General features: G+C 44.7%; 1 protein-coding gene across 1 annotated transcript in view; it reads right to left on the bottom strand.

Moving 5' to 3' along the window:
- The window catches only part of GFRA1 (GDNF family receptor alpha 1), a 273,358-nt gene that overhangs the window by 219,519 nt on the left and 37,485 nt on the right, over positions 1-16,354 (bottom strand). Inside the window, exon 3 of the mRNA XM_073595826.1 lies at positions 3,574-3,657. Within this exon, the coding sequence (XP_073451927.1) occupies positions 3,574-3,657 (84 nt within the window). The remainder of the gene's footprint in view (positions 1-3,573; positions 3,658-16,354) is intronic.

The following is a 16,354-nucleotide window of genomic DNA, read 5'->3' as shown; positions in this document are numbered from 1 at the left end:
CTGTGGTGTAGAATGGCCGTTTATCTATCTGTAATTGTCATCTTTTGTGCATTTTTCAATAAAAATATAATAAAAAAAAAAAAAAAAGTAGCACCGGTGTGATCGGGGGCTCAGGCTTGGTTCTCATTGGTGCAATGCAGGAAGCCCTGCGAATCCACTGTGGGTTCCCGCATCGCACCCGACTCACAGGCAGTTCATACTGTCATATGCGAACCGCTGGGAGTGTCAATACAAAGTTAATGACCCCCCCAGATCGCCTCACATATTGCAGTGCGAACTGTCAATTAGGACATGAATCGGATCGTATGGGTGTGAACCAAAAAAAGGGTCCTGTGCGAGTTTGGTCTGAATGTGATGCAAATTCAGCCAATCTGCATGGCTGAATTCGCATCGCACAGATATGTGATTTGCACAGCAGAGCGGTGAGAATCGCATGCGATGTCGCACAGCGCACTAATGTTAACCCAGCATTAAAGTGGAACTAAGCCCATCGATTTAAAGGTTTCAAAAAACAGTTACATTCCCAGCATGCCAGAAATGCTTGTGTTTTCAACCAAACTGTCAAACCATCAAATATCTGGTGTCACAACTGATCACATGTGCAGCACCATGGCTTTTGCAAATCATACAGAGGCTAGGATGGCTGAAAAGGATAGGAGGGTTTAGTTCCTTTTTAAGTGGTTCTAAACCCTTACATATACTCAGTGAACTGATTGGCCTCAGGAGATTAAACCAATCATCCTACATAAGTTGTACATGTTTATCTGCAGTCTTCTCCTTTCCACATATGTTCAGAGTCCAAAACTTATAAAGCTTGTCTGAGCATTCAGAAAAAAAAGGGGCGGAGATAAGTTACACACTGCAGCGCTCAGTAAGGTTCTGAGAGCTAATTGGAGGAAAGGGACACACCCCCCTTCACACAGCACACAGGAACAGAGCTGAGGCTGTCAATCACAGGCTGTGTGCTGGTGATCCTTCCCATGTCACCATTTTTCTCTTGGTGTCAGGAAAACTTGTCATAAGTGTTGACTCGTTCTGTATTTTGTGCATACACCTCAATCATTGTAGTTGTATGGACATATACATATCTAGATCTGAAAGATCTTACAACAAAGAGGTGGCAACATAAGTGACTCATGCTGATAGAGGAATGAGGCAACATACAGAAATGACACTTAGCGCTCTGGATTGAGACAAGTACACAGTATAGAGACACATGCTTTGTTCATATTTCATGCCTGAGGTTTACAACCACTTTATCTGCCTGGGAGGCAGGAAGGTCTGCCTAATTATGTGAACACTGTGATTGGCTGTCACAGTGGTCACCCATAATGGCCAATACCATGGCCACGATGGGCACAGCTCCATAAGGGTCATGATATTGGACTAGGTCATGCGACAGCCTCATGTAGGTGTGATGGTTAGGTGTCCATATAATGTATGGAATATGTTGGCCCCCCAATATACATAAAGAATTACAAACACAATAAAAAAAACTTGGTTTATAATACATTGACAAGCTTTAATAAGAAGTATTTCTGCAAGCCGATCTCTTCCCCGTGTATCTCACAAAATCGAATCCAGACAAAACGCAAGCCTCAGGAACGCGGGGCCCTCCGGGTATCGAAAATTCCAAATGAAACCTTTTATTTTTATAGCGAGAAAGAGCCCATTATATCCATCTTTCCCAGCATGCCCATCTCCAGCGTTGTCACAGCAAATCAGAAGAGATAGCCCGCGTGTCGGATATTTATAGCGGTGACAAAGCTGCGGTCCCACAAGTGCATGTAGAACGAGGCGCGGCTCAAATAATAAGAGGAAAAATACAACGCCGAGGTGCTAAATATTTAAACAGGCGATAGCTCGGGTTTTTTTTTTTTTCTTTTCCCCAGCAAGCGGTACGGCATTAAACTCGGCTCCTGTTCCTGGATCTCCGGGACAGCCGGGGGAAAATCCCACAGAGAACCATTCAGAAATAATAAAGGATGACACTTTCCGCACGGAGTGTTCCTCTCCGGTCTTGTATTTGTTCTGGCAGCAGTCTAGGAGCTGGAATGGATCCATCTGTTGGATAAGAAGGAGACCGGACGGTGCTTTGGATGGTAGCGCCCCCCCCCCCCCCCCGGTGTCCAATCACCACTATATGCCAGTTAGTAAAAAATGACTAAGCCCCAGTGAGTGGGGCGAAACGCGTCAGTGGTTGTGATTTACTGGAGACGTGTAGACTGAAGCTGCTTCTTACCTTTTGACTGCACAGGTTGGTTGAGCAGGGAAGTGATCCTATACATATATTAGTTAGTAAAAAAATGTTACTTTTCTATATACAGAATAAAAGACATATCCTTGCTGTATGGATTAAAGGTCCTTGATTTGGAGGAGAACCCATCTTTACCCCTCAAATGTCCCCTACATGGGCAAAGCATAGGTTCTCTTTAACGCCTGCCCCAGCAACACATTCCCCTGTGACAACAGACCCCAGCTACTTTCACCAATACCTAAAAAAACAGCTGGTCAGCTATCCCACTGCGGCCACCAATACTAACAACAGGGGTGTCAGATCCCACCGTGCTGCCACCAAATCTGAAGAATGGGGGTACTGGGGGGTAGAGGAACAAAGGAGGCCGACCGACACATAAGCTATCACTGTACATTGCGCATCCTTGAAAATCAACTAGCACGCTGGCAGATTGTTGCAAGAACCCCAAGTTCCCCAGTCCAGAGATGGGTAACACTCATACAACACCACACATGAAAAATTTGACAAGCTGGTTGTACCCAAGTCGATAGGTTGATCAACTTGGGTACAACCAGCTGCCATAGATGCATTGAATCTTAGTTGGTCCCTGCTGAACTGGACGAGATTTGATCCATCTATGGCTGGCTTGCTATAAAGTCACCATTTGCATTTTGATCCCTGGAGGAGATGCCTGCAGCAGACTGATGACAACATCTTAGCCTGGGCAAAGTTACTGAGTGGAGCTCAAGGGAAGATTTTTATTCACACAAGGTGGAGCTTTTCTGAAAAATGATACTGTTGCTGTATATTGTGACACGTCACAATATTATTCAAGTAAAGTTACTGACAGGTCCACTTTATCCAGAAATGTACAAATGCCCTCCTGGAACCCACAATGCATTGTAAGTGAGCCCTCAGGTGTGCTCCACCCTGGAACTAGTATTGTGTCCTAGAATCAGTCAACAGCAGCACTAGATGGAAGATTTAGCTGTGACAACCATTCCAAAGTTCCACGGCAACATTGTAAAACAGTTTGAAGGGTCAACTTGCTGCTGAGGTTCTATACCCACACAGGATTCACTGTCATTCTCAGAGCACCATGAACTACAACACACAATTACAACATTGCAGAGAAGTGGAACGGCAAACACTTCTTTGCATTGTATCAATTGGTATTCCTATAAATCGCACTCTGAGACACCCACAGAATATTTGTAGGGAAGTGTTGGTGTAGGCAGTTTGGAATCCAGAAACGTGAATACAATAACGTTAGTCAGAAACAAGTGACAGCTCTGTTATTCAATAATATCTCCACTGACCCTCGCGGGTCCCCTTACCTGTCAGGCTGGTCTCCATTTTGAAGATGTCGGAGAGTCGTGTGTTGACTGGTTCATATGGAGAGTTTTCCAGCAGCTCATTCCCTGCAGGAGAAAAAAAACGCCAAGAATCAGATTGTGATGTCAGACAGTCCACCTCTCCAACCAGCTACTAAGATCCCAGTCACATAGACAGTGATTGGTGTTCTGTCCATCAGACCTGACACTATGGTGATGGAGCTCTAATCCTAAACTTAACTTCCTAAACTTAACCTTAAGGCCCTAACCTTAAGCAGGTTATGCACCATGGTGATGGACCCCAACTATAATCTTAAACCTAGCCTCCTAAACATAACCCTAAGGACATAACCTCAACCATGTCATGACCTATAGTGATGGACCCTAACCATAATCTTAAACATAACCTTCTAAACTTAATCCTAATGCCCTAACCCTAAACAGGTCATGACCTATGGTGATGGACCCTAACCATAATCTTAAAGCTAACCTCTTAAACATAACCCTAAGGACATAACTCCAACCATGCCATGGCTTACAGTGGTAGACCTGAACCATAGTTTTAAACCTTACCTCTTAAACATAACCCTAAGGACGTAACCCCAACCATGCCATGGCTTATAGTGATGGACCTGAACCATAATCTTAAACCAAACCTTCTAAACATAACCCTAAGGATGCAACCCCAACCATGTCATGGTCTATCATGATGGACCTGAGCCATAATCTTAAACCAAACCATCTAAGCATAACCCTAAGGACGTAATGCTAACCAGGTCATGGCCTATAGTAGTGGGCCCTTATCTAATCCTAAACCTAACCTCCTAAGCTTAACCATAAGGCCCTAACCTTAAACAGATTATGGTTTATAGTGATGGACCCTAATCATGATCTTAAACCTAACCTCCTGATCATAACCTTAAGGATATAACCCTAACCAGGTCATGGCCTATAGTGGTGGACCCTAACCACAGTCCCAAACCTAACCATAAGGCCAGACCTATGGTGGTGGCCCCTAAATCTAATGTTCTAAACCTAGCTAGCTGAACACTTGCACAGTTTTTCTCCCCATTCTGACTGTCCCTGGCCCATCTCTTTCATTTATTGCATTTCAGTTCTTTCAATCATGGAGGCTCAACATCACATGTGGGCATTACCCAGGGCGGTCTCTATGAAATACAACCTGTCTAGGAACGCCCACTCCTCCAGACTGACAGCCACCCATGGAGGCATTGTGTTATTTGTAGAACTCCTCTCAGGAGCCTGCCCAATGCTTGCATCAAGACTGAGGGGTCTTGAGAGGTGTACTGGGACACCATACCTCCCAACTTTTTGAGATGGGAATGAGGGACACCTATCAGCAAAAGTATGCAGGCATAGGACACACCCCTTGCCACACCCCCTTAAAGGAGAATTGTACAAAAAAAAAAAAAAAAAAAAGATTGGATAAACCCACAAGTGCTTTTTTTACTACTACTATTCCTTTATATTGGCTTCTGGAATTTACAAATGCAGCAATTTAGATCATATCATCAGATGAAAGGTTTAGCGCTGGAAAACACTTTTTGATAGATAAAAAGTACATTTTATATACAACTATATAGATCAGACCAAAATGAGGGACAACTGAAGAGGAATGAGGTACAGAGGGACATTGCTCCAAATCAGGGGCAGTCCCTCGAAATCAGCGACAGTTGGGAGCTATGGGACAGGGTGCTGTGATGTTTTCACTTTTCAGGAAGTACAGCAACCTGCTGGCCCCTCCTACCAGCCAGAAAGGAGGAACCAGGAAAGGCAAAATATTGGCAGAAACAGTGCACAGAGCAAACGAAATAGCCATCCAGTTCAGGTTTATAACTACTGATGTTTGGTGTATGGGGGGGGTTGGGCGTAGAGTTGCCACCTCATCCCTTTAAACCCGAACACATATGTATTACACAGGTTCTGAGGCTAATTAAATGCAGATAAGGCAGCAAGTGAGTTTAATTACCACCTTAATCAGCCACAGAACCTGTGTAATTAATATGTGTTCGGGTTTAAAGGGATGAGGTGACAACCCTAGTTGGGTGGGGTGTCAGTTGTTCTATCTGTAGCTACAAATGATCTGTCCATTAGCCTGCACTGCGGGGACTGTGTGTGTGGTGAGATCTGTAGAGCACAGATTGCTGTGTGCGTCGGGGATTGTACTGTCCTCTGTTACACAATGTAAACACGTCTGCCGCATCGACTGCAAGGTAAATGTATTGATCCTGTATGGGGAGAGGACTGGATCATGAAAGCCCAGCAGTCTCTCTTCTATCCCAAGATGAGCCCTGATCAATGCTGCAAATTGATGGATGCTTGTACTGGGGGGAGGCGGGGGTGGCGGGGCTTCTTCCTCATCAGTAACCTGCAATACGTGACTATCACCCTGATAAAGAAGAACTCCGGGCTAATCAAATATTGGCTAAGAGTCATGTGTATTGTTCCTGGAATCTCGGTGTGATTTGTGTATTTATTCCAGATCTATGCAGACTTTTCCTGTAATAAAGACCGCTCACTGCTGCTCTCTCTCCTTGTGCAGGGTGACTGGTCTTGTCTCCGCCCCCTCCTGTAGTTTTCTACAGGCAGCCTGTAGTGGGTGGGGCCTGCTGGGACCCTCCCACAGCTCTGCTCTCTGCACAGGTTATGTACAGCACAGTGATGATGTCACTACTATGGGTGTGTGACACCCTAATCACTATCTTCAGTGCTGATTCCCCATTACTGGCCAGGCTTCCCCCTGTGTTGCCCCCCTGCAGTGCTGCTGGCTTCCCTCCTCTCCTCTCCCTCGGCTGCTGGGGGGGGGGGGGGGCAAGTAAATATGTAATTTACCAGTGCCTTCCTTTTCTAAATGAACACACTCACTCACTGTGTTCATTCATAACTGAAGTATAGTAAATTGTGTTTACTATGCTTCAGTTTGTGAATGAACAGGACGCCGCTCAGCACAGAGCACTTCCCATTCATTCACTGTCCAGTGCGGCTGAGGCTGCAGAGGAAGATGTGTGTTTGAGCTTTGGGGTGCACACCCTAATGTGAGAGGCTGTGCACACCTATGGTCACTACTATGTTTACAGGGTAATATCTGGGTTTGAAAATGCATCTAGTGCTCACAAAGTGGATTTATATTTGTTGTGGCTATTAAGGAATAGATTTAAATAAAATTTCTTGTGCCTGACGTTCAGCTTTAAGAATCTACATATTGTTCTTCCAGAAAGCAATCCCAGCATGGAGAGACTGTGCCGGTAAGAATTTTGAGTTGACATTTTCCAGCCAGTATAATGGTGGCGTTTTCTAATTTCACTGTTCACAGCGGGAACCTGTCAGCAAATCCTAGCTAATGATTTGCGGCCGGGACCTGCTGATCAGCTGTGTCCAATCACAGCCAAGAGCTCTGTGTTGACATTCAACACAGAGCTCTGTACAGAGAGAACGATCTCTCAGTTTCTCATCCCTGCAGGGATGAGAAACTGAGAGATCTAGTAGTAAAAGCAGCACACTGTACACACATTACACAGACACACATTTAACGCCATTGATGTTAACCCCTTCCCAGCCAGTGTCATTAGTAAAGTGACAATGTATAATATTATCAGTTATCACTGATCGCTGTAATAATGTCACTGCTGATGTGTCAGTTAGTCAGTTCCCCCCAGTGTCAGTTAGCGTCAGATTTCTCACCGCACTATCGCAGTTGCTGATCACTATCATTACTAGTATAAAGAAAATAAAAATTCCAGTATATATATCCCATAGTTTGTAGATGCTATAACTTTTACACAAACCAATCAATATACACCTATTTTTTTTTTTTTTAATCAAACACATGTAGCAGAATACTGAACATATTGGCCAAAATATATAAAGAAATTAGATTTTTGATTTTTTTTTTTATTGGATATGTTTAGTAGCAGAAAGTAAAAAATATAGTTTTTTTTCTTCAAAAATTTTTTTTCTTTGTTTATATCGCAAAAAATAAAAATGCAGAGGTGATCAAATACCGCCAAAAGAAAGCTCTATTTTGGAGAAAAAAAAAAAATTTTTTTTTTATTTTTTATATATTTTTTAAAAAATTATACATTTTATTTGGGTACAGCGTTGCATGACCGCGCAATTGGCAGTTAAAGTAGCACAGTGCTAAATAGAAGGGAGTAAAACCTTCCAGAGGTCAAGTGGATAAAGATCTAATTACAGATGTATGGGTCGCCAGCTCTTTAAGCCCTTGTTCACACCGGTGCGATTTTTCATGTGATTTGACAGTTCCAAATCGCATGACAAGACATGCCCGATTGTCGGCAATGGAACCACTGAAATTGATGCGACTCATGACACTAATCTCACTCATTTTTTCTGACTCCATTGCGACTAGAATAGACTTCTGTTCGTTTGACTCTGTCTCATGTGGGTGTCCGTAAAGTCCACCAGTAGCAGGACTGGTTCTTGCAAACACTTTCTACTTTACGATCGGAATGTGGCACGAATGGAGGTCCCTTATATTCTATTAAACAATGTCGCAAGCTGCAATGAAATCCGAGGTGCAAATCGCACAGATCTGCGTCTTTGAAATCTTGCTGAAGTAACGCGATTTCAAAGCCACCCCAGTGTGAACCAGGGCTTCATCTATCTGCAGGAAAGAAAACTATAGCCAGCGTGTCCGGGAACAGCGACGTTTTGGCAGAAAAAATGTTCGATGCATGTAAATGCACGTTAACGCTAGGCGCGTTTAGCACCTGAGTGTTAATTCATTTTAATGGCCAGAACAAATTATTATTCTGTCTAGTGAAATTAATGAATGCCCTAGCACTTAAATCACCCAAACGCGTTACACGCTTTTACAAGCCTCAAGCTTTTTTTCTCCCAAAACATTGCTGCCAGGAGGAAAGGCATCTAGGAGAGATAGCAACACTTCCAATGTGTATGAGGTCCAAGTAACTAAAAAGAAAGTAAAAACCGCACAGCCAGCGCCTCCAGGAGCAGCAGCGTTTTGGCAGTAAAAAAACTCTTGACGCATTTAGACACATCTAAACATACACTATATTGTCAAAAGTATTGGGACACCTGCCTTTACACGCACATGATCTTTAATGGCATCCCAGTCTTAGTCTGTAGGGTTCAATACTGAGTTGGCCCACCCTTTGCAGCTATAAGAGCTTCAACTCTTCTGGGAAGGCTGTCCACAAGGTTTAGGAGTGTGTCTATGGGAATGTTTGACCATTCTTCCAGAAGTGCATTTGTGAGGTCAGGCACTGATGTTGGATGAGAAGGCCTGGCTCGCAGTCTCTGCTCTAATTCATCTCAATGGTGTTCTGTCAGGTTGAGGTCAGGACTCTGTGCAGGCCAGTCAAGTTCCTCCACCCCAAACGCCCTCATCCATGTCTTTAGGGACCTTGCTTTGTACACTGGTGAGCAGTCATGTTGGAACAGGAAGAGGCCATCCCCAAACTGTTCCCACAAAGTTGGGAGCATGAAATTGTCCAAAATGTTGTGGTATGCTAACTAGGGTTGCCACCTCATCCCTTTAAACCCAAACACATATGAATTACACAGGTTCTGAGGCTAATTTAATGCAGATAAGGCACCAAGTGAGTTTAATTATCACCTTAATTAGCCACCGAACCTGTGTAATTAATATGTGTTCAGTTTTAAAGGGATGAGGTGGCAACCCTAATGCTGACACCTTAAGAGTTCCCTTCACTGGAACTAAGGGGCAAAGCCCAACCCCTGAAAAACAACCCCAAATCATAATCCCCCCTCCACCAAATGATTTGGACCAGTGCACAAAGCAAAGTCCATAAAGACATGGATGAGCGAGTTTGGGGTGGAGGAACTTGACTGGCCTGCACAGAGTCCTGATCTCAACCTGATAGAACACCTTTGGGATGAATTAGAGCGGAGACTGCGAGCCAGGCTTTCTCGTCCAACATCAGTGCCTGACCTCACAAATGCGCTTCTGGAAGAATGGTCAAACATTCCCATAGACACACTCCTAAACCTTGTGGACAACCTTCCCAGAAGAGTAGAAGCTGTTATAGCTGCAAAGGGTGGGCCAACTCAATATTCAACCCTACGGACTAAGACTGGGATGACATTAAAGTTCATGTATGGTAAAGGCAGGCGTCCCAATACTTTCGGTAATAGAGTGTACATTAAAACTAGGCATGCTTAGCGCTTGAGCGCTAATTGATTTCAATGGCCAGAATCAATTATTATTCCAGCCAATTAAATAAATGAATGCCCAAGCGTTTAAAAGTCATCAAGCATTTTTTCTGCCAAAGAGCTGCTGCCAGGAGGAAAGGCGTATCGGAGAGATTGCAAACTTCCACTGTGCACAAGGCCTAAAAAACTAGAAAAAACAAACAAAAAAAAAAAACCTTTGTTCAGGCCGGAGGGTTATCTTTAAAATTAAAAGAAAAAAAAAAAAGTAAAGGTTTCCTTGTCCCGGGGAAATATGCCACTCGATGGGCATTTAGCAGCAAACAAAGAAGTATGATAGAAATGGTTAAGCTGGCATGGCTGAATGTAGCATATGTGGCCCCCGGGCATGAGAAGCCCGGGCCCCTCCCCATTTTGAGCCCAGCTGGGACAAAGCCGGGAGATTAGAGTCTTCCTCGAGGATCTTCCACCAGACAAAGGAGACTTTACAGACATGATGGATGGACTCGCTGAAGCTTCTGGCAAACTTTCTTCAATGCTCTTTTTGTAGGAGAAAAAAAAAAAATTGGAAACAAAAACGGGCTGTCCTGAGAGCGGGGCCAAAAAGACTGACTTCATTGAGTAATGACATCAATAAGGAGAGGTAATTTAGTGGCTTCTCCAAGGAAATGGATCTTCCAGTACAATAGCGTACAATAGCGCAGATGCGGCTCGGGGTTTGGCACGTCGTCGGCTTGCCATAGATCAGCTGCTGAGGGTGGTGGTCTGCGTCTCGCCCCGCGCTGAGCCTTAGATTGTCATAACAAAGACACCTACAGGGATGAAGAACGGCTGACGTTTTCCAAGACCCTCTCGCCTGCTGCTTGTCCTGGCTGGGGGGATACGGACTTATATGGAGATGTGAAGATCGCAGCCACTGACGGCGGCCCCTTATATGTCTAGATATCAGAGAGACAGGAATTCGAGGAGCTTCATTGGGGAAGATTGTAGACAGTCAATCCCAGAGCAGATCCTACAGCTGACATCTCACATGAAGTCCAGAAATCAGAATGGTGGGATGGAGCATGAAACTTAAAGTGGAACTAAACCCTCCTCTCCTTTTCAGCCAAGGAAGCTGCCATCTTTGATCTGCAGTTGCCATGGTGCTGAACATGTGATCACCTATGACACCAGACATTTGATGGTTTGACAGTTTGGTTGAGAGTACAAGCAAATGTGACAGTTAGCAATCCTGGCATTACAGGAACGTAACTGTTTTTTGAAAATGTTATTCATGGGTTTGGTTCCACTTTAAAGTGGAGTTCCACCCACTTTTACAACTCTTCAGCATCCCTCACTAAACTGTGCACTGTAAACAAATTGGATATTTTAATTTTTTTTTTCTCAGCACCTACTGTATATCTGCTGTATTCATTATTCACTTCCTCCTCCCTGGCCGTGGCCCATCGCATCATTTCCTGTTTGCAATGCCTCCTGGGAAGGGGCGGCAACTTCCTCTGACACTGCCGTTGCTATGGAAACCTGACCTGAAACCTATTACACTGCTTGTGATGCACTGAGCATGTGCGAGATCTGCAAGGATGAGATCCAGGAAGAAATAAAGTCTGGCTTCAGATGCCCACACTTAAGATGGCCACGGCCTGCTGCAAGTTTATAAAATAACAAACTACTGCTATAAACTAACAAAACAGACCTTAGTTTACAGACTAACTTTACTAGAATACATTAAGCTTGTGTATTATAGGGGTACTTTTATTTAAAACGTATAATTTCGGCCGGAACACCGCTTTAATCTGCTGGTATTTGACTTCAGTGCTTCCTCCTTTCCCCCCAATCAACTTGCTAATGACATTTTTTAAATAAAACCTTTCCATTTTCATTGCATACCTTATTTTAGACCCAGTGATGTCACGGAACATCCCACTCTACCTTGTTAGTCGACTTTTGATGGGGGAGAAATGTGACAGACCTAGCCGGGACAGGGGGCTTTTGGAAAGGACTGGGAAACCTTTGTTTCAGCCCCCCCATGTCCCTCTTATGTCTAATGCCGTGTACACACAAGCGGACTTTTCAGCATCAAAGGTCGGACAGCCTTTCCGACTGACTTTTGATGGACTTCCAACGGACTTTCGAACGAATGGATTTGCCTACACACGATCACACCAAAGTCCGACGGATTCGTACGTGATGACGTACACCGGACTAAAATAAGGAAGTTGATAGCCAGTAGCCAATAGCTGCCCTAGCATCGGTTTTCGTCTGTCGGACTAGCATACAGACGAGCGGATTTTTCGACCGGACTCGAGTCCGTTGGAAAGATTTGAAACATGTTCTAAATCTAAAGTTTGTCTGATTTTTGACCGAAAAAGTCCGCTGTAGGTCCGATGAAGCCCACACGGTCGGATTATCCGACAGATTTGTCCCATCGGACCAGTCCGGTCGAAAAGTCCGCCCGTGTGTACACAGCATAAGTCACCCTATGTTTATTAGGGGCACAGGGTGACTTAGACATAAGAGGGACATGGGGGGCTGAAACAAAGGTTTCCCAGTTCTCTCCAAAAGCCCCCTGTCCTGGCTAGGTCTGTCACAGATGTCATCCCTGAATCTCTGTGCTTCTCTATGTAATGCAGGCAGATCATGGTTGGTGGGAGGGGTCAGCCGGGTGCTGGACATCACTTCCTGAAAACATCACAGCACCCCGCCTCAGTACTCCTCCCAAGAGCCTTCAGTCCTGGTGCAAACAGTGGGCTAGCTCTTGGGAGGAGTTGTGCAAATATCAAAATGCCATAGTAGGTTGAAGTCAGTCCGGAGTAGTGGGTGTTCCTAGGAAGGTTACAGACCCTAGATAAAGCCCACATGTGATGCTAAACCTCCATGATTAAAAGAACTGAAAGCCAATGAAAGAAAGGAACGGACCAGGGGCAGCAAGTCAGTTAAGGGCTCCTCCAGCCAGGAAACAAAGCGGGTTCTATTTGACTTGCTGCAGCATCTAATGCACATTATGAGAAGCTCACAGTGTGCACTGAAATCAGAGTAAGCAATTTCAGTATAGGTGAGGAGGAGCCTGTACAACTGTGCAAGACTAAAGGGGAGGCCGGAGTTCAGATTCAAATTTAGGAGATTAGATTTAGGATTAGAGTTAGGGACCACTAACCAAGGGTTAGGACCTTAGGGTTAAGTTTAGGATCTTAGAATTAGGATTATGGTGAGGGTCCACCATTATAGGTCATGACCTGGTTAGGGTCAAAAGGTTACATTTAGATTAGGTTTAGGATTATGGTTAGAGTCCACCACACATCACAGTAAGTCATTTTAGTACAGGAGAGAAGACTGTACAACTGTGCAAGACTGAAGGGAAGGCCGGGGGTGAGATTTACATTTAGGAAACCAGATTAGGATTAGAGTTAGGGTCCAACTTCATAGGCCTTGACCTGGTTAGGGCCTTAGGGTTAGGTTAAGGATTATGGTTAGGGTCCACCATCATAAGCCATGACCTGTTAGGGTCTTAGGGTTAAGTTTAGGAGGTTAGATTAAGGGTTAGGGTCCACCACCCATCAGGTTAAGTAATTTTCTGGCAAAGCAGAGGAGCCTGTACTACTATGCAACATTGAAGGGAACGCTGGAGGTCAGCTTTAAATTTAGACGATTAGATTTAGGATTTAAATTAGGGTCCAACACCATAGGCCATAACGTGGTTAGGCTTAGGGTCTCGGGGTAAATATAGGAGGTTTAGGATTAGATAAGGGTCCAGCACCATAGTCCAGAACCTGGTTACAGCTTTAGGGCTAAATTTAGGAGGTTAGGTTTAGGATTATATAAGGGTCCCCCAGCCATCACAATAAGCATTTTCAGTAAAGGAGAGGAACCAGTACAAGACTGAAGGGAAGGCTGGAGTTCAGACTTTGCTGCGTTGTTGCTTCTTGTTGGTACATTCGCAGTATTTGTTTTCCATTGCTGCACAAACTGTACTTTACTGCAGCCGCCAAGATTATGTACCTGGACTTTGTCCTGAAATACAAGCTTCAGTAGACTTAACAATCTCGTTATTAAGTGTCTCCAGTCCCTCATCGCTCTGCCGAGCACCTTATTATTATAGTATATTGTATATCAATGTAATAAACAGATCATGATTTGTTGTACAGTGATTTGTAGCCATCTCTACAAATGGGGTTTTCTAAGGTTACAGGGTGGGGGGAATATGAGGGGGTCTCAGGGCATTGCTGTCTGCACCATGGGACTAGGAGCTTGTCAGGTTAGTAGCCCACTTAAACCAATGACCACCTGAGACACCAAAACCTAACGTAAAGGAAGGCACCAACCACTTACCTTTAGTTTAAAGGGGGGCACTACATGGATCATCAATGGGGGGCCTATACTGACCACCAATGAATCTGGGGGCACAACACTGACCACCAATGCAACTGGGGGCACTACACTGACCACCAATGCAAGTGGGGGCACTACAATGACCACCAATGTAACCTGGGGGCACTACACTGACCACCAATGTAACCTGGGGGCACTACATTGACCACCAATGTAACCTGGGGGCACTACACAGCCCACGTAAACCAATGACCACCTGAGACACCAAAATGTAAAGGAAGGCACCAACCACTTACCTTTAGTTTAAAGGGGGGCACTACATGGATCATCAATGCAACTGGGGGCCTATACTGACCACCAATTAATCTGGGGGCACAACACTGACCACCAATGCAACTGGGGGCACTACATTGACCACCAATGTAACCTGGGGGCACTACACTGACCACCAATGCAAGTGGGGGCACTACACTGACCATCAATGTAACCTGGGGGCACTATACTGACCACCAATGTAACGGGGTCAGTATCCCACTAAGGCTAATCATCAACAATGTAAGGGGACACCAAAACCACTGATCACTAACTTAAATGGGGACACTACTCTGACCACCAGTTTAAGGGAAGGCCTTCATGCACGCAGGATGTTTTCTCACTCCCTGAATACTTTTGCTCCAGGGGAGGAAAAAGCAGCTTAAAAAATGCGCCTAAAGCCATGTTTTGCAAACGCATTTAGGCACGTCAAGCATTTGGGTCTTCATTTGTTCCATTTACCAGACTATTATTCTATAATCATTCATTGGAATGAATGAACGCGGAAGTGTTAAATGTGTCTAGTGTTTACAGGCGTTTAGATGTGTGCAGCGTTTCTTCTGCCAAAACGCTCCTCCCCTGCATGTGCAAGTGATTTTTTTTTCTAAACATTCCTGCCTCCAAATGACTGTAAATGCCTAAGCATAGAGGGGCATTTAGGTAGAAAAAAAATGTCAAATGCCTGTAAAAGTCTATTTTTTGACACCCAGTGTGCATATGCCCTAAAGTTGGGTCACTAAACTGACCATCAATGAGCCTGTGGGAACTACTCTGACCACCAATGTAACTGGGGGGCACTACAATGACCACCAATGTAACTTGGGCACTACAATGACCACCAATGTAACTGGGGCACTACAATGACCACAGATGTAACTGGGGCACTACAATTACCACCAGTAACAGAATCACTATATTGGTCTTTGGGCACTGTTTGGACTTGTTTAAAGGAGGGGGGGGGGCACTAGACTGATCACCAAAGCAACTGAAAGACTATACTGACCACCAATGAACCTGGGGGCACACACACACACAGTGACCATTAATGTAACTGTAGACACTGCAATGGCCACCAATGAATCTGGAGGCACTACACTGGTTACCAATGTACCAGGGGGTACTACACTGACCAGTAATCTAACTGTGGGCATTGCACTGGACAGCAATGTAGTGGGAAGGGATACTACACTGACCGCCAATGCAACTGGGGGCACTATATTGACCCCTAATGTAATTGGTGGCACTACACTGACTACCAATGTAATTGGGGGTACTACACTCACCGCCAATGCAAATGGGGGCACTACACACAAATTTAATGTAACTGGGGGGCACTGCACTGACCATCAATTTGAGTGTGGGCATGACATTGACCACTAATGTAATGGGCACTACCTTGACCACCAATAGGGGAACTACTTTGACCATTACTGTAATGGAGGGTACTATATTGACCACCAATGTAACTGGGGACACTACAGACCACCAGTTTGACGGGGGGAACTATACCCACCCCCCAAAACATTAGAGGCAATTCATGAATCCCATTATGACAGGGACAGTAAACTGACCACCGTTGTGACTAGGCCCTTTAAGTGGTCTTCCACTTGTCACTGCCTAAGCTTCTATTTTTGCCATCGTCAGATCCTCTAAGTACTCCTCTGCCTGACGGTAATCCTCCAATAGAGCACAATCCTCCGGAGGGTCAATGAACAGAGGACACTAACACTTTCCCAACTCAATAGAATTGATTTCCTCTTTGGGTACAACAGACAGTTGGAAGTAACAAGCCGGGGTTTGTGTATCTGAATATCCATAAATCTCGTGGTAAGTGGTGGATCAGGGGATGAACGGGTTAAGCGGCGGGGAGGCTTTTGCAGCGTATGAAGTATTATTTACTCATCGTAAAAGTAGTGCGCGATGGGACCGCACCGCTGCGCTTTATGAGCCTCTTAATGCACCGAATGCAGAA

Source organism: Aquarana catesbeiana, linkage group LG08 (genome assembly GCF_042186555.1).
Source record: "Aquarana catesbeiana isolate 2022-GZ linkage group LG08, ASM4218655v1, whole genome shotgun sequence".
NCBI classification, from domain to species: Eukaryota; Metazoa; Chordata; class Amphibia; order Anura; family Ranidae; genus Aquarana; species Aquarana catesbeiana.
This window is presented reverse-complemented; position numbering and strand designations above follow the sequence as displayed.